This window comes from Eleutherodactylus coqui, chromosome 6 (genome assembly GCF_035609145.1).
Source record: "Eleutherodactylus coqui strain aEleCoq1 chromosome 6, aEleCoq1.hap1, whole genome shotgun sequence".
Classification (NCBI taxonomy): Eukaryota; Metazoa; Chordata; class Amphibia; order Anura; family Eleutherodactylidae; genus Eleutherodactylus; species Eleutherodactylus coqui.
This window is the reverse complement of record NC_089842.1, coordinates 227,180,442-227,205,138: the sequence shown is the minus strand read 5'-3', so window position 1 is coordinate 227,205,138 and position 24,697 is coordinate 227,180,442. Positions and strand designations below refer to the sequence as shown.

Here is a 24,697-nt window from a genome sequence, read left to right as displayed (position 1 = left end):
TAACCTGTGGAACTCATTACTTCTGTACATCCAGACCAAACACTTGCAGAACCCTCATCCGTTCTCTTCCGAGGATGCCACCACCTCCGTTTTCATGTGATGGCCAAAAATGAAGCATGTGATAATCAATATGCAACCAGCCAGCTTCAGCCTTATTAGGTTCAGGACCGTGTAGTCTTCCTGTTTCTGTCGTCTCCCTAAAATGAAAAATAGCAATAACATATAAATCCAAATATTTGTGTTACTCACAAGGAAGCCTTAAGCCTTTATGCTGCCTGAGGTGAAGTGTGATAAGCCCCCTTAGTAGCCCCAATTGTGATAGTAACCCCCTTAATAGCCTCAGTAATAATAGTAACCTCTTTAACGGCCCCAGTAGTGACAGTGAGCCTGTTAGTGGCCCCAGTAATAATAGTGCCCCTGTTAGTGGTCTCAGTAGCAATAATGCCCCCCATTAGTAGCCCCTGTAGTATTAGTGACCCCCATAGTGGCTGCAGTAGAAATATGACCCCCCCCCCCCCCTATAGTGGCCTCAGTACTCAAGATGGACATAGATGCCAAATTATTTTCAAGTGGGCGCCTTCTAGTTATAACTAGATGTTCACAGAGGTTTGGTATGAGATAGAAAAATGGCCAAATTTTCAGTGGTCAATTAACTCTTCACCTATGGGTTTCTTGAGATGTGGTTATATGGTGTCTGCTCCATCTTGTTAGAAAATAAAGCATTAAAGGAGTTGTCCCACAAAATAAAGTTATCCCTTATCCAAATAACTAGCTAATTGGTAGGCGTCCAACTACTGGGACACCCACCAATAATTAAAATAGGAGTCTTGAAGGTTCTTGAATGAAAGTAGTGGTAGTTGATCCCAAGCCCTTAGTTGTCTCCAGCAGTCTCACTAACATGATTGGATTGGCGGTGTATGCTTGACCCCAGCTCCACTTATTTGGAGACCTTTTGGACTAGCATTCTCAAGATTGGTGGGTTCCCAGTGGTCATTCACTATCCTCACACAGGATGGCTATTTTTGACCTAGATTTCCCAATGTGGTTATATGGTGTCTTCTTCATCTCCTTTGAAATTAATATGTTAAAGGGGTTGTCCCATTAAATAAAATCATCCACTATCTACTGGATAGTGAATAACTAGCTGATTGGAGGGGGTTCAACTAATAGATCTCTCCACAAGTGTGAAAATTGGAATACTGAAGGTCCTTGAATAAATGTAGTGGCGAGTTTAAGTGCTCAGTTAGCTCCAGCAGTCTCACTGAGATAAATGGATTGGTGGTGTGCATGCTTGACCACAACTCTACTCATTTGGGGAACTTCAGGACCTCCATTCTTAACATTGGCAGATTCCCAATGGTAAGCCCACCCCCACCAATAAGCTCATTATCCCCTATTCTCCCACAGGCCAGCCATTTTTGACTTATGGGCTTCTTGAGATGTGGTTATTTGGTGTCTGCTCCATCTCTTTAGAAATTAATTATTTCCTATCTCCATAACTAGCTGATTGGTGAAGATTAGAGATGAGCGAGCACCAAAATGCTCGGGTGCTCGTTACTCTGGACGAATTTATCGCGATGCTCGAGGGTTCGCTTCGAGTAACGAACCCCATTGAAGTCAATGGGCGACCCGAGCATTTTTGTATTTCGCCGATGCTCGCAAAGGTTTTCATGTGTGAAAATCTAGGCAATTCAAGAAAGTGATGGGAACGACACAGAAACGGATAGGGCAGGCGAGGGGCTACATGTTGGGCTGCATCTCAAGTTCACAGGTCCCACTATTAAGCCACAATACTGGCAAGAGTGGGCCCCCCCCCTCCCAACAACTTTTACTTCTGAAAAGCCCTCATTAGCATGGCATACCTTAGCTAAGCACCACACTAGCTACAACAAAGCACAATCACTGCCTGCATGACACTCCGCTGCCACTTCTCCTGGGTTACATGCTGCCCAACCCCCCTCCCCCCTGCACGACACAGTGTCCACAGCGCACACCAAACTGTCCCTGCGCAGCCTTCAGCTGCCCTCATGCCACACCACCCTCATGTCTATTTATAAGTGCGTCTGCCATGAGGAGGAACTGCAGGCACACACTGCAGAGGGTTGGCACGGCTAGGCAGCGACCCTCTTTAAAAGTGGTGGGGCGATAGCCCACAATGCTGTACAGAAGCAATGGGAAATCCAATCCTGTGCCACCGCCATCAGGAGCTGCACACGTGGGCATAGCAATGGGGAACCTATGTGCCACACACTATTCATTCTGTCTAGGTGTCTGCATGCCCCAGTCAGACTGGTAATATGTACCTTAACAGTAACTGCGTTGGTGGTAATGTGTTGGTGACTGCGGACCTAGTAGCACGGTTGTATTTTTTTGGTTTTCGGAATGTGGCCAGGATTAAGTGGGCCGTGGCGGGGGGATGGTGGTGGGGCTCTCTTGTTGTGTCGGTAAAGGTGAAATTCTTGGACTGCCACCAGACGAACCAATGCAAAGGCATTTGCCAAGAATGTTTTCATTGTTGGAGGAGGAGGGGGATGTTTTTGAGGCACTACGTGTCCTCTCCACGTGTCCGTGGTTATATGCACCTTAACAGTAACCGCGTTGGTGGTAATGTGGTGGTGACTGCGGACCTAGTAGCACGGTTGTATTTTGTTGGTTTTCGGAATGTGGCCAGGATTAAGTGGGCCGTGGCGGGGGGATGGTGGGGGGGCTCTCTTGTTGTGTCGGTAAAGGTGAAATTCTTGGACTGCCAACAGACGAACCAATGCAAAGGCATTTGCCAAGAATGTTTTCATTGTTGGAGGAGGAGGGGGATGTTTTTGAGGCACTACGTGTCCTCTCCACGTGTCCGTGGTTATATGCACCTTAACAGTAACCGCGTTGGTGGGAAATGGCCTCGCCGCCATCATGTCTTTGGGAAGCCTCTGTTTCCACACCCCAGAGACATACCATTAGCAGCGGTATAGGCAGAGCCCAGAATTCGTAACATTTCAGCCGTAGCATTAGGACAGGCCCCACTAACATATCACTAGCAGCATTATAGGGGGAGCACAGTATTAGTTCCATTTCAGTAATAGTAGCACTCAAGACAGGCCCCAGTAACAATTCCGAAGCAGCAGTATAGGAGGAGCATAGTCTAAGTTCCATTTAAGTAATAGTAGCAGCCTACACAGGCCCCAGGAACAATTCCGAAGCAGCAGTATAGTGGGAGCGCAGTCTTAGTTCCATTTCAGTAGCTGCAGTATAGCCAAGGCCCAAGTTACATTTATGTAGCTAAAGTGTAGGCCAACCCCACACACCTTTCTGTACCATGAGTGCAGGCGAAGAACATAGAAATTGCTATGATTACACTGTAGGTGAGGGCCCAAAAAAATTGGTGTACCAACAGTACTAATGTACCTCAGTAAAAATTGGCCATGCCCAACCAAGATGGCAGGTGAAACCCATTAATCGCTTTGGTTAATGTGGCTTAAGTGGTAACTAGGCCTGGAGGCAGCCCAGTTTAACGAAAAATTGGTTCAAGTTAAAGTTCCAACGCTTTTAAAAAGCATTGAAACGTATAAAAAAATTTTAGAAAAATTATATGAGTGAGCCTTGTGACCCTAAGAAAAATTGCCCGTTCAGCGTGATTACGTGAGGTTTCAGGAGGAGGAGCAGGAGGAGGAGGAGGAATATTATACACAGATTGATGAAGCAGAAATGTCCCTGTTTTGGATGGTGAGAGAGAACTATGCTTCCATCCGCGGGTGCAGCCTACGTATTGCTTAGGTATTGCTGCTGTACGCTGGTGGAGAAGAGAAGTCTGGGGAAATCCAGGCTTTGTTCATCTTGATGAGTGTTAGCCTGTCGGCACTGTCGGTTGACAGGCGGGTACGCTTATCTGTGATGATTCCCCCAGCCGCACTAAACACCCTCTCCGACAAGACGCTAGCCGCAGGACAAGCAAGCACCTCCAGGGCATACAGCGCTAGTTCAGGCCACGTGTCCAGCTTCGACACCCAGTAGTTGTAGGTGGCAGAGGCGTCACGGAGGACGGTCGTGCGATCGGCTACGTACTCCCTCACCATCCTTTTACAGTGCTCCCGCCGACTCAGCCTTGACTGGGGAGCGGTGTCACAGTCTTGCTGGGGAGCCATAAAGCTGTCCAGGCCCTTAAAGACTGTTGCACTGCCTGGGCTGTACATGCTGCTCGATCTCCGCACCTACCCTGCTACCTGGCCCTCGGAACTGCGCCTTCTGCCACTAGTGCTGTCGGATGGGAATTTTACCATCAGCTTGTCCGCCAGGGTCCTGTGGTATAGCAACACTCTCGAACCCCTTTCCTCTTCGGGAATGAGAGTGGGAAGGTTCTCCTTATAGCGTGGGTCGAGCAGTGTGTACACCCAGTAATCCGTAGTGGCCAGAATGTGTGTAACGCGAGGGTCACGAGAAAGGCATCCTAACATGAAGTCAGCCATGTGTGCCAGGGTACCTGTACGCAACACATGGCTGTCCGCACTAGGAAGATCACTTTCAGGATCCTCCTCCTCCTCCTCAGGCCATACACGCTGAAATGATGACAGGCAAGCAGCATGGGTACCGTCAGCAGTGGGCCAAGCTGTCTCTTCCCCCTCCTCCTCATCCTCCTCCCCCTCCTCCTCCTCCTCCTGAGATATATGCGCTGAGATATAGACAGGAGGGTGCTCTGACTATCCAGCGACATACTGTCTTCCCCCGGCTCTGTTTCCGAGCGCAAAGCGGCTGCCTTTATGGTTTGCAGGGAACTTCTCAAGATGCATAGCAGAGGAATGGTGACGCTAATGATTGCAGCATCGCCGCTCACCACCTGGGTAGACTGCTCAAAGTTTTGAAGGACCTGGCAGATGTCTGCCAACCAGGCCCACTCTTCTGAAAAGAATTGAGGAGGCTGACTCCCACTGCGCTGCCCATGTTGGAGTTGGTATTCCACTATAGCTCTACACTGCTCATAGAGCCTAGCCAACATGTGGAGCGTAGAGTTCCACCGTGTGGGCACGTCGCACAGCAGTCGGTGCACTGGCAGATTAAACCGATGTTGCAGGGTGCGCAGGGTGGCAGCGTCCGTGTGGGACTTGCGGAAATGTGCGCAGAGCCGGCGCACCTTTACGAGCAGGTCTGACAAGCGTGGGTAGCTTTTCAGAAAGCGCTGAACCACCAAATTAAAGACGTGGGCCAGGCATGGCACGTGCGTGAGGCTGCCGAGCTGCAGAGCCGCCACCAGGTTACGGCCGTTGTCACACACGACCATGCCCGGTTGGAGGCTCAGCGGCGCAAGCCAACGGTTGGTCTGCTCTGTCAGACCCTGCAGCAGTTCGTGGGCCGTGTGCCTCCTATCTCCTAAGCTGAGTAGTTTCAGCACGGCCTGCTGACGCTTGCCCACCGCTGTGCTGCCACGCCGCGCGACACCGACTGCTGGCGACGTCCTGCTGCTGCTGACACATCTAGATTGCGAGACAGAGGTTGAGGAGGAGGAGGAGGAGGAGGAGGAGGGTGCTTTAGTGGAGGAAGCATACACCGCCGAACATACCACCACCGAGCTGGGGCCCGCAATTCTGGGGGTGGGTAGGACGTGAGCGGTCCCAGGCTCTGACTCTGTCCCAGCCTCCACTAAATTCACCCAATGTGCCGTCAGGGAGGTGTAGTGGCCCTGCCCGCCTGTGCTTGTCCACGTGTCCGTAATTAGGTGGACCTTGCCACTAACCACATTGGTGAGGGCGCGTACAATGTTGCGGGAGACGTGGTCGTGCAGGACTGGGACGGCACATCGGGAAAAGTAGTGGCGACTGGGAACTGAGTAGCGCGGGGCCGCCGCCGCCATCATAGCTTTGAAAGCCTCCGTTTCCACAACCCTATACGGCAGCATCTCAAGGCTGATAAATTTGGCTATGTGGACGGTTAACGATTGAGCGTGCGGGTGCGTGGCGGCGTACTTGCGCTTGCGCTCCAACACTTGCACTAGCGACGGCTGGACTGTGCGTTGTGTGGATGGGGCCGAGGACAGCGGAGGTAAGGGTGTGGGTGCAGGCCAGGAGACAGTAGTGCCTGTGTCCTGAGAGGGGGGTTGGATCTCAGTGGCAGGTTGGGGCACAGGGGGAGAGGCAGCGGTGCAAACCGGAGGCGGTGAACGGCCTTCGTCCCACCTTGTGGGGTGCTTGGCCATCATATGTCTGCGCATGCTGGTGGTGGTGAGGCTGTTGGTGGTGGCTCCCCGGCTGATCTTGGCGCGACAAAGGTTGCACACCACTGTTCGTCGGTCGTCAGGCGTCTCTGTGAAAAACTGCCAGACCTTAGAGCACCTCGGCCTCTGCAGGGTGGCATGGCGCGAGGGTGCGCTTTGGGAAACAGTTGGTGGATTATTCGGTCTGGCCCTGCCTCCACCCCTGGCCACCGCACTGCCTCTTGCAACCTGCCCTGCTGCTGCCCTTGCCTGCCCCTCTGAAGACCTGTCCTGAGTAGGCGTTGCACACCAGGTGGGGTCAGTCACCTCATCGTCCTGCTGCTCTTCCTCCGAATCCTCTGTGCGCTCCTCCCTCGGACTTACTGCCCTTACTACTACCTCACTGCAAGACAACTGTGTCTCATCGTCATCGTCCTCCTCACCCACTGAAAGGTCTTGAGACAGTTGCCGGAAGTCCCCAGCCTCATCCCCCGGACCCCGGGAACATTCCAATGGTTGTGCATCAGTGACGATAAACTCCTCTGGTGGGAGAGGAACCACTGCTGCCCAATCTGAGCAGGGGCCCGAGAACAGTTCCTGGGAGTCTTCCCGCTCCTGAGCATGTGTCATTGTAGTGGAGTGAGGAGGCTGGGAGGAAGGAGGAGCAGCAGCCAGAGGATTCGGATTTGCAGCACTGGACGGCGCAGAACTCTGGGTGGATGATAGCTTGCTCGAAGCACTTTCTGCCATCCACGACAGGACCTGCTCACACTGCTCATTTTCTAATAAAGGTCTCCCGCGTGGACCCATTAATTGGGCGATGAATGTGGGGACGCCAGAAACGTGCCTCTCTCCTAATCGCGCAGCAGTCGGCTGCGACACACCTGGATCAGGAGCTCGGCCTGTGCCCACACCCTCACTTGGGCCTACGCGTCCTCGGCCGCGTCCACGTCCTCTAGGCCTACCCCTACCCCTCAGCATGCTGTATTACCAGTGATTTCCAAGCCAGGAAAGAAATTGGCGCAAGCCTGCAGCCAAAATAGAATTTTTTCCCTTGTTTTTCAAAGGACAAGCCACACTGCGTGTATTCAATGAATACTACTAAGTTTAATAACTGTGTTGTGGCCCTGCAAATGTGTCACAGAACTGCAGTGATGCAAAGTTATTCGCTACAGCAGATCAGGGATTTCCCATGCAGGAAAAAAATTGGCGCAAGCCTGCAGTAAAACGTAGCTGGCTGCGTCTGATTTTTTTTAACGTTCAGCACGCAGCACACACGTACCCAGAGCCCTGAGGACTGTCAGAGGCAGGTGAAATAGAATTTTTTCCCTTGTTTTTCAAAGGAAAAGCCACACTGCGTCTATTCAATGAATAATGTATGTCTTCTGGCCCTGCCTACACAATTCTATCCCTGTAGTATTAATGCCGGGTGCAATGGTCTGCACAGCCGGTTTTGAGAAAAAAAATAAAAAATGCAACACTGCTAACAGCAGCCTGGACAGTACTGCACACGGATAGATGTGGCCCTAGAAAGGACCGTTGGGGTTCTTGAAGCCTACACTCACTGCTAACACTCTCCCTGCCTAACCACCACTTCTGTCCCTATTGCAGGGCGCAATGCTCTGCAGATCCAATTTTGAAAAAAAAATAAATAAAATACAGTGCTAACACAGTACTGCACACTAGTAGATGTGGCCCTGAGAAGGACCGTTGGGGTTCTTGAAGCCTACACTAACTCCTAACGCTCTCCCTACAGCAGCTCCAGCACGATACCACTTTCCCTCAGCTAACTCACAAGGCATCTGAGGCGAGCCGCGGGAGGGGCCGATTTTTATACTCGGGTGACACCTGATCTTGCCAGCCACTCACAGCAGGGGGGTGGTATAGGGCTTGAACGTCACAGGGGGAAGTTGTAATGCCTTCCCTGTCTTTCAATTGGCCAGAAAAGCACGCTAACGTCTCAGAGAGGAAACTGAAAGTAACCGGAACACCGCGTGGTGCTCGTTACGAGTAACGAGCATCCCGAACACCCTAATATTCGCACGAATATCAAGCTCGGACGAGTACGTTCGCTCATCTCTAGTGAAGATCCAACTGTTGGAACTCGCACGAACCCTAAGAATGGAGGTCTGGAAGGCCCTTGAATGAATGGAGTGGTGGTCGAGTTCAAGCTTTCAGCTATCTATGGAGGTCCAATGAAAAAAATGGAGTAGCCGTTTAAATGTGCAACCACTACTCCATTAATTTGTCGACCTTTGGGATCTCTGTTGTCAAGATCACTTGGGGTTCCAGAGGTCATACCCCACCGATCAGCTAATTATCTCCTCCTGTGATAAGGGATAACATGATGTCATGGAACAACCCCTTTAACGAGAGGATGGATGGCAAGGTTCAGACTCTGCAATCAAGAGTTGGGCTCTACCTAAAATCCAGAAGTTGAGGTCATCCACAGAGCTCCGCATTCAACTCAAAATAGATGTCCCTGTTATTCGACCCCCATCTGTAGCTACTTTGTACTCTACTACAGCTTTCGGCCCTCAGTTCATCAATATCCTAAGAATCTGACATTATGTATATCTTCAAAACCAATTACTTTTAACCCCTCAGTGGTCGCCCTTAAACGTTATTACAGCACTCACTAATTGGCTTTATTCTGAAAGATGCTTCTTTTTATGGCTCTGCATCAGAATACTGACATAAGTCTCTTATGCTGGTAGGAGCAGCTAGTCAGCTGTCTGATGACAGCCGGGCTCCAGCTCTACTGGTGGGGACTAGAGAAGCCACTGATCCCAGCCATTTAACCCTTTGCATGCGGTGATCAATGCGACCACAGCATGTAAAAGGCTGACAGAGGGAGGAGGCTCCCTCCTTCACCCATCGGAGTCCTACGATGTGATCACCAGGTCATGATGTAAAAACATGTAAAAAAGTAAAAAATTACAAATTTGTTATCACCATATTTATTATGTAGGCTGAACGTCGTTAAAAGAAATCCGAAGAATGATGGCAGAATTTCTTTTTTATCTCAATCTGTATCAAAAACTTTATACATGTTATACAATATATTATATTTATCCAAAATGATGTCATTAGTAATACAACGTGTCCCGCAAAAAATATCACCTCATATGGCTATGTTGACAGAAAAATTAACAAGTTTGTTTTCGGAGAATGCAAAAAAAAAAAAAAAAAGTTTGTCATTAGAGCCTGAAATGTTCTAGTCATTAAAAGGTTAATGGTCAATTAAAATTGTCTGTTGCCGTTTTGTGTATGCGATCCCTATGTAGAACTTTGTTTGAGTCTTTATGACTGCAAATTCAAGACAGGTAAATCATGCAATTATACTGCCTTCCATCTGACCAACCTACATTCAGTGGGTGAGCAAAGTGGAGTCATTGGTTCATCACTGCCACCTAGTGCACAGGATGTGTTATAATCCTTATAAATTGAAGGACTTGAAGGAATGCTGCCTTTCAATAGGTGGCACTGTGGAGGATTTATTCCATCTCCCTTATTTGCATATTACCCAGAGGAGCGTGCGTGGCCATTTGAGTCTGCTCACTTAGTTTATAGTATATAGTTGCTCTCCCTAAGGAGAAAAGGTAGCGTTTCTGACCCCTGTCCCAGGCCTCTCACTAGCAAAAAGCCAGACTCCTACTGTACACTGATGAAGGGCAAAAACCCGGAAACAGCTGTATGTACATGGGGTCTGGCTTTGCTTTTAATTCCCAGTCATTGTAACAAGGCTTGTATAAAAAGTCTGACTTTCAATGGGTGGCACTGTGGAGGATTTATTCCATCTCCCTTATTTGCATAATCCTTATAAGTAACAGTCGTTGCACAATGTTCACTGCGATTCAACATGGTGTATTATAAGCGTATAATAATTGTATAATGCTGTACACTAAGTTGACAAAAATACTGGCCTCCACCAATCCTGCACATTGATTTTTTTTTTCAGACACCTGAGAAAAAGGCATTTATTTTTACAAACTGTCCAGGAAAAATTCCAAGACTGTTGGAAACCCTGGACCCCGACTCACTAAATACCCTAGGACTAAGACATTTCTATGAATACACTATGTTGATAAAAGTATTGCCTTGATATGGACATGAGAAAATGGCAGCGATATCTCATCAGTGGTCCGTGTGATATTGCTGCGGTTTCTCGCAGGGAAACCTCGATTTTGTGGTGCTTCAAACTCACAAGTGGTGCTACAAAGTCGCGTGATTTTGTAGCACCACTTGCGAGGCTCTTTGGGGGGGGGGTTCTTGAAATATAAGCCCTATCCTGAAAATAAGCCCCAGCTGCTGAAAAAAAAGTTAAAAAAAAGAGGCGGGGATTTTCCAATCCTCGCCCAGAAGAGATGCTGAAGACAACTGCCAGGGATCGGGGAGAAGACGGGCCGGAGCTGGACAGCGCTTCTTAGGTGATGTATGTGTTATTTTTTTTTTCCCTGCAGCTAGGGCTTAGTTTAGGGGTTTGACAGTAGGATTTCCTAATGTCAAAGTTGCATCACACCGCACGAAGACCATGTTTTCGTGCAATGCGATGCAACAGAAAGGAAGGCTCTATAGGGAAACATGGGCTACAAAACCTCACAAGTTGCAGGCATATCGCAAAACCTGCAAGGGTTTTGTCTTGCAATGTAGCATGCTACAAAATATCACAAATGTGAAGGAGCCCATAGGAAACCATGGGCTTCACATACTTGCGATTTGTAGCGATGTCATACATTGCGAAAAAATCACGTGACTTTGTCGCCTGTGTGACTATGAAGGAGAGGTATGAAGGAGAGAATCACACAGGAGATCCCAGTACAGAAACCATCAGATGCCTTCAGGTGTAGAGTTGACAACGGGGTCGGGTAGGGTGATGTCACCAGGTGTAGAGCTGACAACGGGGTCCGGTGGTGGGATGTCACCAGATGTAGAGCTGACAAAGGGGTGTGGTGATGGGATGTCACCAGATGTAGAGCTGACAACGGGGTCTGGTGGTGAGATGTCAACAGGTGTAGAGCTGACAACGGGATTTGGTGCGTGGATTTCACCAGGTGTAGAGCTGACAACAGGGTCTGGTAGGGGGATGTCACTAAGTGTAGAAATGACAATGGGGTCTGGTGGGGGGATGTTACCAGGTGTACAGCTGACAAAGGGGTCTGCTGTGGCATGTCACCAGGTGTAGAGTGGACAATGGGGTCTGGTGGGGGAATGTCACCAGATGTAGAGCTGACAACGGGGTCTGGTGGTGAGATGTCAACAGGTGTAGAGCTGACAACGGGATTTGGTGCGTGGATGTCACCAGGTGTAGAGCTGACAATGGGATTTGGTGCATGGATTTCACCAGGTGTAGAGCTGACAACAGGGTCTGGCGGTGGGATGTCACTAGGTGTAGAGCTGACAATGGGGTCTGGTAGGGGGATGTCACCAGATGTAGAGCTGATAATAGGGTCTGGTGGGGGGATGTCACCAGGTGTACAGCTGACAATGGGGTCTGCTGTGGCACATCACCAGGTGTAGAGCTGACAATGGGGTCTGGTGGGGGGATGTTACCAGGTGTACAGCTGACAATGGGGTCTGCAGTGGCACGTCACCAGGTGTAGAGCTGACAATGGGGTCTGGTAGGGGGATTTCACCAGGTGTAGAGCGGACAATGGGGTCTGGTGCGTGGATGTCACCAGGTGTAGAGCTGACAACGGGATTTGGTGCGTGGATGTCACCAGGTGTAGAGCTGACAACGGGATTTAGTGCGTGGATGTCACCAGGTGTAGATCTGACAACGGAATTTGATGTGTGGATGTCACCAGGTGTAAAGCGGACAATGGGGTCTGTTGGGGGGATGTTACCATGTGTAGAGCTGACAACGGCATTTGGTGTGTGGATGTCACCAGATGTAGAGCTGACAACAGGAATTAGTGCGTGGATGTCACCAGATGTAGAGCTGACAACAGGAATTAGTGCGTGGATGTCACCAGATGTAGAGCTGACAACGGGGTCTGGCAGTGGGATGTTACTAGGTGTAGAGCTGACAATGGGGTCTGGTATGGGGATGTTACCAGGTGTTGATCTGACAATGGGGTCTGGTGGGGTCCAATCAGTATGGGACATTGCAGAGTTCACTGTCGGCCATGTTATTGGGAGATGAAGGCAATCTGGTGTGTGGAATGCAGCCACGTTCAGGGCGACCTCGTAAATTGACATAATGTGGACAATGAAACCTTGTAGAGCTGTGAAGACATCACACACATCATCTGCCCTCGCTCAGGGGGCTTCACAGGCCCTTGGGACATCCATTAGCACTAGAACTGGCTGTAGTGAATAGCACGTGAAAGGTTACCATGGACAAGCAGGTGCCCACAACATCACAGCAGTGAAGGCGCAGTGGTGCCTGCGATGCGGCTTGGAGCGACGGACTGTAAGTGAGTTGAAGCCAGTGTTGTGGACAGATAAATCACAGTACACCATCTTATGATCAGATGGCTGTACTTGGGTGTGGTGGTTGGCTGGACAGCGGTGAAGTTTTGAGGAGGTTCTCTTATGGTGTGGGGGTGTTTCTGTTGGGAAGAACTAGGGCCGTGGGTTATAGTGAAGCCCACCCTCAATGCCAATGGGTACAGAGACATTCTGGACAATGTGGCATCCCCTACCCTGTGTTAATGCTTTGATACAGCTCCGTGTCTCCACCAACATGACCGAGCACCATGTCATACAGCACAAGTGTGGGGGAGCAGAACGTCTACAAACTTCTTTATTCTGCTCAAAGTCACACCCAACTCGCCCATCATTCCCCGCATCACTATCAGAAACTCTCCTCGAGGAATGTAGGCAAATTGGCTCCACATATATATGGGAATTTTGGGTAAAGCAGCCCAGTAGGGTTACTGCAGTCAATGATGTCAACGGTGGACCAATACTGTATTCAAAAATGAGAAATCGAATTTCATCCTCTTCTATGTCTCAATGCTTTTATCAACAGTATATTTATAGTGATGATACCCAGTATGGAACCATAAAGTGTGGCTTTACCTTTCTTGCACTGTCCCCAGGGGGTGACGGATTTGGAGGCGTTAGAGATGGGGTTCCTTGCCGTACAGGTGTAGACGACCTTTGGATCAGGGTCCTGTATATGTATAATATTACTGGTTACATTTATGTCATTGTGTTTATAACTCTCCCAGGTAATGGTGACGTCTGATCCCTTCACCGAGCAGCTGACTGTCATGTTACACGTCTCGTTACTGGAAACCTCGTACTCAATCTCAATGTTGTCATCCGATAGCATTTCTGTGGGGAAATATTAAAAGAAATTCTGTTTAGGATCCAAATCTGATAATCTATACAGATATACAGTGAAAAAACAGGGGAAAGTGGGCAAAACATTTTTTACACTTTTTTTTTTTTTTACTATTAGAGATGAGCGAGCACCAAAATGCTCGGGTGCTCGTTACTCGAGTCGAACTTCCCACGATGCTCGAGGGTTCGTTTCGAGTAACGAACCCCATTAAAGTCAATGGGCGACTCGAGCATTTTTGTATATCGCCGATGCTCGCTAAGGTTTTCATTTGTGAAAATCTGGGAAATTCACAAAAGTGATGGGAACGACACAGAAACGGATAGGGCAGGCGAGGGGCTACATGTTGGGCTGCATCTCAAGTTCCCAGGTCCCACTATTAAGCCACAATAGCGGCAAGAGGGCTCCCCCCCCCCCCCCACTGTGAGCATAAAGATCGTTCTCCTCTGCCACCGCTGTAACAGCGGTGGCAGAGAAGAACGATGTTAGCCCATTGAATTCAATGGAGCCGGCAATACAGCCGGCTCCATTGAAAGCAATGCGCTGTGGGCGATCGCGGGATGAATTGTCGGGAAGGGGTTAAATATATAAGCCCTTCCCTGCAATTCATCCAGAAATGTGTAAAAATAAAAAAAATATATATTCCCCCGGTCTCGGCAGCAGTCACTCACCCATTCATGAATTCATGAATGGGTGTGTGAGTGAGATCTGCCTCTGATTGGTCAGGCTGTGACCAATTAGAGGCAGCTCATTCAGCAGGCGGGGATTTTAAAGCCCCGGCTGCTGAATAGTATAGAGAAGCAGTTCAGGAGAACTGCGGGCGGCCGCAGCTGAACTCCGGCAGCCGCAGCTGAACTCTGGCTGCAGCGGAAAGGTGAGTATATATATATTTTTTATTTTTACACATTTCAGGATGAATTGCAGGGAAGGGCTTATATATTTAACCCCTTCCCGACAATTCATCCCGCGATCGCCCGCAGCGCATTGCTTTCAATGGAACCGGCTGTATTGCCGGCTCCATTGAATTCAATGGTCAGTGCTCGTTTAATCGAGACAAGTACTGCGTGGTGCTCATCTCGAGTAACGAGCATCTCGAGCAACCTAATACTCGAACGAGCATCAAGCTCGGACGAGTATGCTCGCTCATCTCTATTTACTATTGCTATTTTTGTTACATATTTTTTTATATCCCTGTAGGGAACTTGAACCCACAATCCTATAATCACCATGATAGTGCATTGCTGTACTGTGCTGCAATGCAGTATCACAATTGCTAGAAATCATATGCCATGGCAGACCCAGTCACCTGGAAATGGCATCTGGTTGCTTTAACAACTCATCAGCCCTCTGTAATCAGATTGCAGCAGGCCGATGACGTCACACAGGGAACGCACTCCCTCTGTGAATCATTTACATGCCGTGATCAACAGGTGTTAACAGCGGGGATCGGTGTTCTCACAGTCAGACTCTCCCTGCCCATGGCACTGGCTTAGCTTCTGAGCCCGGGCCATGCACAGGATGTAAGTTTACATCTGGTTGCGGCAAGTACCATGTGCCCAGGAGGTAAACGTATGTCATATAGTGTTAAGGGGTTAAAAAAATTGGGAAAAAAATCTGTTAGAAAAACTGATGTAAACAGCGGCGAGCTATCCATTTTTTGATGCATCTGTTTAATGAATCCATCAGAATATCGTATCCGTTTGCCTCAATTAGACATCCGTTTTTTAACATTTCAAAAAGAGAAACGAATAAAAGAAGGAAAAGTAAGAATAGCTTTATTTGTAACTAAACTGTGTTAATAAAGTTGGCTGTGGTGGCCTTTTTAATACCACAACGAGTCCTCGTTAAAGGGGCTGTCCATCTGTAAATTATATACTGTATACTCGCCACACCCGGGCTGTCTGAACGGGCACATAAACGGGAGATGCAGCCATGATTTGGTCACGGCTGCCTCTCGTTAATGAGATTTTCGGCCGTGCTGCAGCTGTGACGCGGTCGACCACAAATCGCAGCGCCCATGTGAAAGAGCCCTTAATCCTGCAGCATAAGGGCTTATTTAGACGACTATATATCGGTAAGAGCCAGGAGCAGGAACTGAGCTCCCGACCCTTCCCCACCCCTTGACACTATTTGCAATGGGAGGGGCGAGGCGGGGCTAAGCGCCGTTACTTAGCTCCGCCCCTGTCTCGACCCTTCCTATTGCAAATAGTGCGGAGCGGGCGGGAGCTCAGTTCCTGCTCCTGGCTCTTCCATCCTCCTCCCCCTGCAGACAAGGACCCCTTACATCGGCTCGGCATGAAAACCGAGCCGATATACGGTCGTCTGAAATAGCCCTCATAGACATAATTTTTTTCTTGTCGGTGGAATTACGACAATACCAAAAAAAAAAAAATATATATATATATTTTTAGGTTTTTCACAATTAAAACCCTTTTTTTTAAATTGGAAATTATTTGCTTTCCTGTTTTGCATTCAAAGTACCGTGACGAGCTGTGATTTTTATTGGGAACATTTTGGGGTTTATGCTTTTTTTTTAATTACTGTTACTGCATTTTTTGAGAGGCAAAGGGAACAAAAAAAGCATTTTGGCTCCGTTTTTTTTAAAGGTTTTTTGCAGCATGTGTTGTGCAGGATAAAAAGTGTGTTCAATTAGGTCGGGTGTCCCAGGGACGTAAGCACATTTTTACCAGTGTGTTTGCGCTGCGTACTTGTGCAAGCGGCGTTGTGTATTGGCGCCTGCAAATGTGTGTTTTACTGTCCTTTTTGCGCATAAAAATCGTGCCGATTCAGGCTGGATTCAGACGAACGTATATCGGCTGGGTTTTCACGCCCAGCCGATATACATCATCTCTCTGTGCAGGGAGGGGGAGCCTGGAAGAGCCAGGAGCAGTGCCCCCTCACTGCCTCCTCTCCGCCCCTCTGCACTATTTGCAATGGGCAGAGGCGGGACGGGGGCGGAGCTAATCTCGGAATTTAGCCCCGCCTCCTTTCATTGCAAATAGTGCAGAGGGGCGGAGAGGGGGTGGAGAGGAGGCAGAGAGGACGCGGGAGCTCAGTTCCTGCTCCTGGCTCTTCCATCCCCCCCCCTTGCAGATAAGGACACCGTATATCGGCTCGGCGTGAAAACCGAGCCGATATGCGGTCGTCTGAATCCACCCTCACACGTACAAAAAAAGCACACAAGCCCGCTCTCAATTAACTTAATTAGTTCTATATATGCTATTTCCAAATGTGCAGGAAAGTAGAGCATGTTGTATATTTTTTGTGCGGACAAAATCAATGAGTTCTACTCCCTGCATGTTGCTTGCGCACATTTTGCATTGACAAAACGCTGCACAAATACGTTCATGTGACACAGGCCTACCTCTATGTGATGCAACAATACCAAACACATGGGTTTTTAATTTTACTTTTTGTTAAACTAAACAGGGTTTTTTGTGATAATTTTTTTGATGTTTTTTTTTACTATCTTTATTTTTATTTTCTACATGTTTTATGTCCCTGGAGGGGACTTTGACCTGCGAACCTATGAAAACGCTAATAATACACTGCAGTACTTCTTTACTGCAAGGTAGTATTGCTATAGCAATCACAGTGCATGGCAGTCCTGAATGACCTCCGCCATTACGTTGCAGTAGACTGATGATGTCACAGAGGGAGTGCCCTACCTCTGTGAACCAATTAAATGGTGCGACCAACTTTAATTGGTGTATGTGAGGGATTAACAGTGGGGATCGGTGTTCTCACCAGTCCCCACTGATGTAGCGGGAGGCCGGCTGTCAGAGCTGGCTCATACTGCGCATGGCGCAGGCTTATCTTCTGAGTCTGCACCATCCATAAGATGTAAGTTTATGTCCATTCGCAGGAAATGTTTTCCAGATGGCATGTGAAATTATCTCCTGTGGCGGGAAGGGATTAATGGGCAATGGGCAGTAGTGGGTTAGTGGGCAGTTAGTCAAGGCTGGTAGAGGTGAAGTAATAGTGTGGGGATGGTTTTCTTGGCACATCCAGGTCCTCTCATACTTGTGGATGGACGCTTTGATGAATTGCTGCGGTTCTGAAGGCCAAAGAAAGTCCAATGCGCTACTAGATGGGGGTCTTTAATAAATTGTCAATTTAGTGTATACAAAAATACAGATTACAGGCTTATTTACATGAGCGTATATATTGGCCGGCCGATATACACTTCCATCTAAGCAGTTCCTCCCCTCCCTCCACTTCACTGACTCTCTGTCTCTCTCCTCCACTCTAGCGTTTGTAACGGGAGGGGGTGGGGCAGGGGTGGAGCTAAGCTCTGCTCTGTCCCGCCCATTCCTATTGCTGGCTATAGGCAAGGGGAAGAGCGGGAGCTTAGCTCTGCCCCTGTCCTGCCCACTCCTATCGCAAACCGCTCAGAGGGGAGGAGAGAGGCAGAGAGTCGGTGAGGGGTGGGAAGGGGAACCTACTTAGATGGGAGCGTTTATCAGCCGGCCGTGAAAACACCGGCTGATATACGCTCCTGTAAATAAGGCTTCTTTCCCACGAACATATATCGCCCCGCCGTTTTCCTAAGCCCTACAGCTCAGTGTCAGCTGGCAGCAGTGAAGGAAGTTGTAGTGGCATGAAACATAATAGCGGAGAGATGCCAGATGCTATAGACATAAACATAGTGAGGAGTTTCCAGAAATGGTACTGCAGCACCCTCTAGTGACATAATATACAAAAAGCAAGTTTTGTCTCTGATACTATTTTGGTATTGGTTATCAACAGCAGTTAACCCTTTAATAACTGGCATATTTTAGGCCCTAATGACCAACCAATTTCTCATTTTTTTCCATCATCGCATTCCGAGAACCATAACCTTTTAATTGTCCATTGATATAACCGCATGATTGGGTTTTTTTGCAGAATAAGTTGTATTTTTTAATGATATAATTTTGGGGAACATATAATGTGTTGTATAACTTATTACTCATCTTGAAAGCTTATTTCGGTCCGTCCCGCCTCCTACCCTTGCAGACAGGGGCAGCGTATATTGGCGGGGCATGGAAACCCGAACGATAAACACCCGTCTGAATAAGCCCTGAGGGAGAGTATTGGAAAAAAATGAAATTAAATTGTACTATTTTTGTTCAGCCTGCAGAATAAACAATGTGGTAACATTATTCTCGGGGTTGACACAAGAATACCACGTTTATATGTTTAATGTTTTGCTTTTTTTTTCCCAGTGCGGTATAAATAATATGCTCAATTAATTGTGCAAGTCAGTACAATTCCATCAATACCAAATTGATGTAAGTTTTTTTTTTTAGTATGCAATGATTTGGAAATCTCATATTGCTATACTTTATACACAATAGAACACATCAGAGGGGAAAGGCAGATATTGCTCTATTTCATTTTAAATAACCCATTTACAATTTGATGGCAGCAACACATCTCACAAAAACTGGGACAGGGGTAACAAAGGGCTGGAAAAGTAAGCAGTGCTAATGAAAAACAGCTGGAGGATCAAGTCACCTGATTGTGTATAAGAAGAGCGTATTAGGGAGGCAGAATCTCTCAGAAGGAAAGACAGTCAGAGGTTCACCAATCTGTGCAAACATTGTGGAACGATTTCAGAAAATGTTCCTCAACATAAAATTGTGAAGCCTTTGAATATCCCCCCATCTACAGTACAGAATATCATCAGAAGAGTTACAGAATCTGGAGAAAAACTCATGTGCACAAGGAACAGGACCAATGATCAATATTGCACGCTCGAGATCTACGGGACCTCAGGCGTCAGTGCATTATAAACAGGCATGATTCTGTAATGTAATCACGGCATGGGCTCAGGAATACTTCCAGAAATCATTATCTGATCACAGTTCTTTGCACAATCCACAAATAGAAAGTTACAGCTGTGTCATCAGAGAAGAAGCCATATAGTCATACAGTCCGTGATTGCTCTCAGTAAGAGAAATCAAGTACTCTTGTAGATATGATACCTTTTAATGGCTAACAAAAATAAAAAGGTCTCATATCTACAAGATTACTTGATTTTTCTTACTGAGAACAATCACATTTTGCTCTACTCGCTAACACGGTACCCACCCCCCTTGTTTTTTGTTTAATCACAATACAGAAACGTTGGCATCTTCTCTATGCCACAGCTAATTTAAAATGGACTGACGCAAAATGGGAAACTGTTCTGTGGTCAGATGAATGAAATATTTGGAAACCACAGAATGTGGGTCCTGTGGACCTTAAGAGGAGAGCGGTCATCCAACAGTCCTGCATCTCTGATGGTATAGGTGGCATTAGTGCCTATAATATGGCCTGGGCACACATCCTGAAAGGCACTATCAATGCCTAGCAGTATATAGAGGTGGTAGAATAACATATACTCCATCCAGACAATGTCTCTCTCAGGGAAGGTCTTGTATATTCCAGTAAGACAATGATAAATCATATACTACATCCATCAATACAGCATGGCTGCACGGAAGAAGAGTCCGGGGGCTGAACTGGCCAACCGCAGTCCACTTGTCCAAAGAGTGAATGCTACTCAATGGTAGACATGCCCCTCAACTTTTGTGAGATGTGTTGCTGCCATCAATTTCTAATTGAGGTAATTTTTTAAGAATTAATTTAAAAAAATGTCTCCCTTTCCCCCTTTGATATGTTTTCTGTTCTACTGTGAATATGGTTAGATGAGATCTCCAAATCATTGTATTCTTTTGGTTTTAACATTTACTTACATCTTATATAGCGTCCCAACTTTTTGGGCATTGGGTTTGTATCTACCTATTGTATACAGTCCTTATGCTGACCAATAAATGCATTTCTCTCTTACCGTATACTCTGAGGTCATAGATCAGCGCACAGAGCTCTTCTTTTCCTGATGTTCTTCTCAGGGTACTTGCTATGTAGGTTCCTTGGTCTTTCCTGACCACGTTCTTCAGGAGTAATGACCCATCCTCCATGCTGTACACTTTCCCTTTGTATCGATTATCTCGAATTTTTATATTTCTTCCAGATTCCGAGGTGGCAAAATGATTCCCAGAGACGAACCAAGTGATATCTCCCAGGGCTCCAACAGGATTTAGCTGAAGAATGACATCTCCGCCCTCCGCAGCAACAACATGATTCCTCTCTTCGCAGGATCCTTCACATAATGCATCTGATAAATCAATGCAACAGGTTAACCCCTTAGTGACACAACCTATTTTGGTCCCAAGGTAGCGAATATTTTTGGGGATTTTTATCTTCACTTTTCAAAAACCCTAACTCTTTTATTTTTCCATGGACAGAGCTCTGTGAGGGCTCGTTTTTGTGTGACGAGCTGTCGTTTTTATTGGCTCCATTTTGGGGTATATACAACTTTTTGATCACTTTTATTGCATTTTTAAAAGGTGAAATGAACAAAAAATTTTGGCTCCACTTGTAAGGGTTTTTTGTTACATTTTTGGTGTGTACGATAAATATTGTGCTCTATTTATTGTACAGGCAGTACAGATGTGGTGATGTTTTTTTATAAACAAAAAAGGGAAAGTGTGCAAAGGAGTTTTTTTTCTTTTTCACTACTACTATTTTTTTTCTTACACTTTTTTGTCCCTGTAGGGGACTTGAACCTGTGATGTTATGATGGCTATGATAATACACTGTAGTGCCTCAGTATTGCAATGTATTATTGCTATTTTTATCGATCATAAGCCAGTGCAGACCCAGACGCCATTGCTTTGCATCTGGCTGCCATGGTAACCTATAGGCCTTCCGTGATTACATTGTGAGAGGTTGATGACATCAGAGGGAACGACCTCCCTCTGTGAACATTCTACACGCCACAATCAACATTAATTGGGGTATGTAAGGGGTTAACAGAAGGGAATGATGTTAATTACCGATCCCCACTGTTGCAACGGGAGACTGGCTGTCAGTCGCAGTCCTCTAGCAGCGAAGAGTAAAACTTAATCCACAATGCTCCATATAAAGTGTTAATGATCATACACTGAATGACTACTTTATTAGACCCCCATCTAGTAGGACGTTAAACCTCCTTTGGACTTCCAAACCACAGCCATTCATCATGGAGCAGATTGCATTAGGTGAGTAGATCATTCTGCAGGAATATCGGAAAACGTGTTGCGTGATTTTATACTGCACTCTGGAGTTATGGTGATCATCTCCATATAGGAACACGCTAATGTGCAAGGCCCAAGAGCTCTAATAAGAGGCTGGGGTCTCGGATAAAGGTCCGGTGGCTGGAATGTAGGGCGGAGGTCTCTAATAATAGGTCGGAAGCTCTAATAAATGGCCACTCAGTGCATTTATGTGATGTTTAAAGTTATAGAAAAATAATTACCTCATTGATCAGTCTATAGTCTACAATTATAAGTCAGCTTTGAAAAGGATTCTTTGCAGTAGGAGCAGTCATGTACTTGATATTTTGTATTGCAGGTATGGAAATAGTAACAAAGTTGAAGCAAATGTGGCTATATTTTTGGATGTGGGACTACGACCACCAGAGTGCCTCCCTAGGAGCTCTGCTCTTGATTTTGCAGCACTGCGGTCCTGCCTATGAATTTGAGTGAAGGACCACCTGCGTGGACCACATGTTCCCTCTTGGTGTCCTCTGTGAACATACTCTACCGACACAACATTGGTAACCAGATACCCAATATAAAAGTATCAAATGCCCTGTGCCGGTCACTGCACTGGCTGCCCATTAAATACAGAATTCAATTTTACCTTGCTACCTTCATCCACAAAGCACAGCGCCCCCTTATATTGCCTCCCTCATCTCAATCCATCACCCAGCCGGGGCTCGCAGCTCTGCTAACAAAACTAGACTGCGCACCCCTCTAATTCACACTTCTCACTCCCACCTCCAAGACTTCTCCAGAGCAGCACCGGTTCTCTGGAACGCACTACCAAAGGCTAGGTGGGCAATCCAGGACTCGCAGAACTTCAGGCGTGCTCTGAAAACGCACCTCTTCAGGGAGGCATACCGCATTCCCTAAACAAACTTCTCTGTACGCCACTTGATAACATGCTCCCTGACCTACTGACTGCAATCCCTGCTAGCCGTCATAAACCGCTCCTGCAGTCATAATGATTCTGCCGTCACACGGCTAAATGTCTGACCATTGTCTATGTGTATATCACCCCTCACTCTCCACCCCGCCATACTGTGCACATCTCCTGCCCTTTACCTTCTGTATCACCCCATTACTTGTAGTATGTAAGCTCGTTGGAGCAGGACCCTCACCCCTATTGCTTCTATCAACTGATTACTATGTAACCGTGGTTCTGTAATGTCTGTACTTTTGTCTCTCCGTATTCCCCTTGTCTATGTAAGCACTGCGGAATATGTTGGCGCTATACAAATGAAGATTATTATTATTAAATGCCATACTCAACTGATAACAAATACACTTTGTGTCAAAGACAAAGTTGAAGCAAAGTCTTATAAAATAAATACTCACATTGAAGGCAAATTCCCGTTAGGATCCACAAGAGAGAGATCATCTTCTCCGGTCACGTTGTCCTGTTTATTATGATCTTACTGAGAGCTGACAAGGAATTTCATTCTGTCTCGTAAACACCCATCCAAAGGGGAACTTTTCACTTTCTAATATTGAGTCCCAAGGTTCATGTGTGATGTGACCAGGCTGTGACTTCAGCAGGTCCTACCCAAGGTTAATGAAGCTCCTCTAGAGAGAAAGTTGGTAGTTTCTCCAACTAGTAATAATTAAAGGGGTTGTCCCGCGCCAAAACTGAAAATTTTCTATCAGCCTAGTCCCCCATGTGAAGCAAACGGCATACAATAGCCGTGTAAAGAGTTTTTAAAAAGCATTTCTACTCACCGGTATGCCGTTTTATAAACTTATAAAATTTCTCTTTCAAAGATGGCGCCCGTCCTTTCCCAAGGTGCACCGCAGGCTTGCTGCAGCGCTACGTGCGCGCTCCCGAGACGTTGGTCACATGATGAAGTGACCGACGTCATCACGGGGGGCGGGCACCTCTACTGCATGTAATGCCGATTCCAGCCACCCCATTGGCTGGTTGGCACGACGTGCAGGAGGGTGGTGGAGTGTGCTCATTTAGTTGAGAGGCCGGCCGAGGGAGGAGTCAGCTACCAGCGTCCACGGGACAAAAGAGGCAGACTACGCAAGCGCGTCTATTTGAGCCAGGAGAAGAAGGATTTGGTCGGCGCCAGGGAGACGGGGACACCCCTGTAGGTTAGTATATAACTTCTGTATGGCCAATATTTAATGCACGATGTATATTACAAAGTGCATGTATATGGCCATACAGAAGTGTTTAACTTTACTTTGATTTGCGGTACAACCCCTTTAAGGTGGAATTCCACCCTAATTTTGTTTCCAATATGCCTTAACCTTTTCATGACAAAGGGTCAGAGATGCGCCTGCGTCAGATCACATTCTGCAGTTCCTGTATTCCCACTTTCAAAAAAATCATAACTTTTTATTTTTCCGTCAATGTAGTTGTGTAAGCACTCGTTTTTTTCCTATTTTGTATTCAATTTTTTTTCTAGGAGACAGGGTGATCAAAAAAATGCAATTATAACAATGCATTTTTTTTCACCATGCAGAATTACTCAAGTGATATTTTAATAAATCAGATCTTTACAGATGCAGCAATACCAATTTCCCTCCAACATCATGACAGCATACACTTGGAGGTTGCTCCCCTACTGGATTGAAGGGACAGGAAAAGGCAGAGCATACAAGGCACCTCCCCTCCACCAACACCAGTGCTTTTCCTGTTCCTCGCAGGACAGCAGGGCAGAGCTCCAGCGATGCTGTCACATGCCGGAGGACTTACCAGGCACAGTGGCGGCATCTACTTCTGGCAACCCCGGTTACCCCAGTGGGAAGGACCTCATCTGGGTGTTACCCAGGGACTGCATGGGACGGAGCCCAAGGACGGACTGCCTCATCTGGGTTTCCCGATGGTGTGGTGACGTCAGACGCTCCGCACGGGGGCGTGGCCTAGGACGGAGCGCTCGGGGGGCATGGCCTTGGCTTGCCAAACTCAAAATTTTAAAGCTCTCTGCACCAGGGCAAGATACTGGTGCTTTTCCAAACGCTGGAGATTGATTCTAAGGACAGGACTCCATCTCACAAGCGCAGGATGTCGGCCAGAGAGGACCCAGAGAATCTTCCAACTGTAAGTGGTCTTGTGGGACAACCTACAGACACCTGCACTACATACACTTCCTTACTAATAGAGTTCTCCCTTGTTAT

The 24,697-nt window shown here is 47.2% G+C and overlaps 1 protein-coding gene across 1 annotated transcript; it reads right to left on the bottom strand.

Moving 5' to 3' along the window:
- Positions 1 to 24,390, bottom strand: LOC136571857 (SLAM family member 5-like). The gene is made up of 4 exons (XM_066572477.1): positions 24,348 to 24,390; positions 20,281 to 20,607; positions 13,199 to 13,456; positions 1 to 197 (listed from the first exon to the last, which is right to left on the bottom strand). Exons 1-4 carry the CDS (start codon positions 24,388 to 24,390, stop codon positions 55 to 57), a joined length of 771 nt encoding a protein of 256 aa, XP_066428574.1. The 3' UTR covers positions 1 to 54.
- Between the last annotated feature and the right edge of the window lie 307 nt (positions 24,391 to 24,697).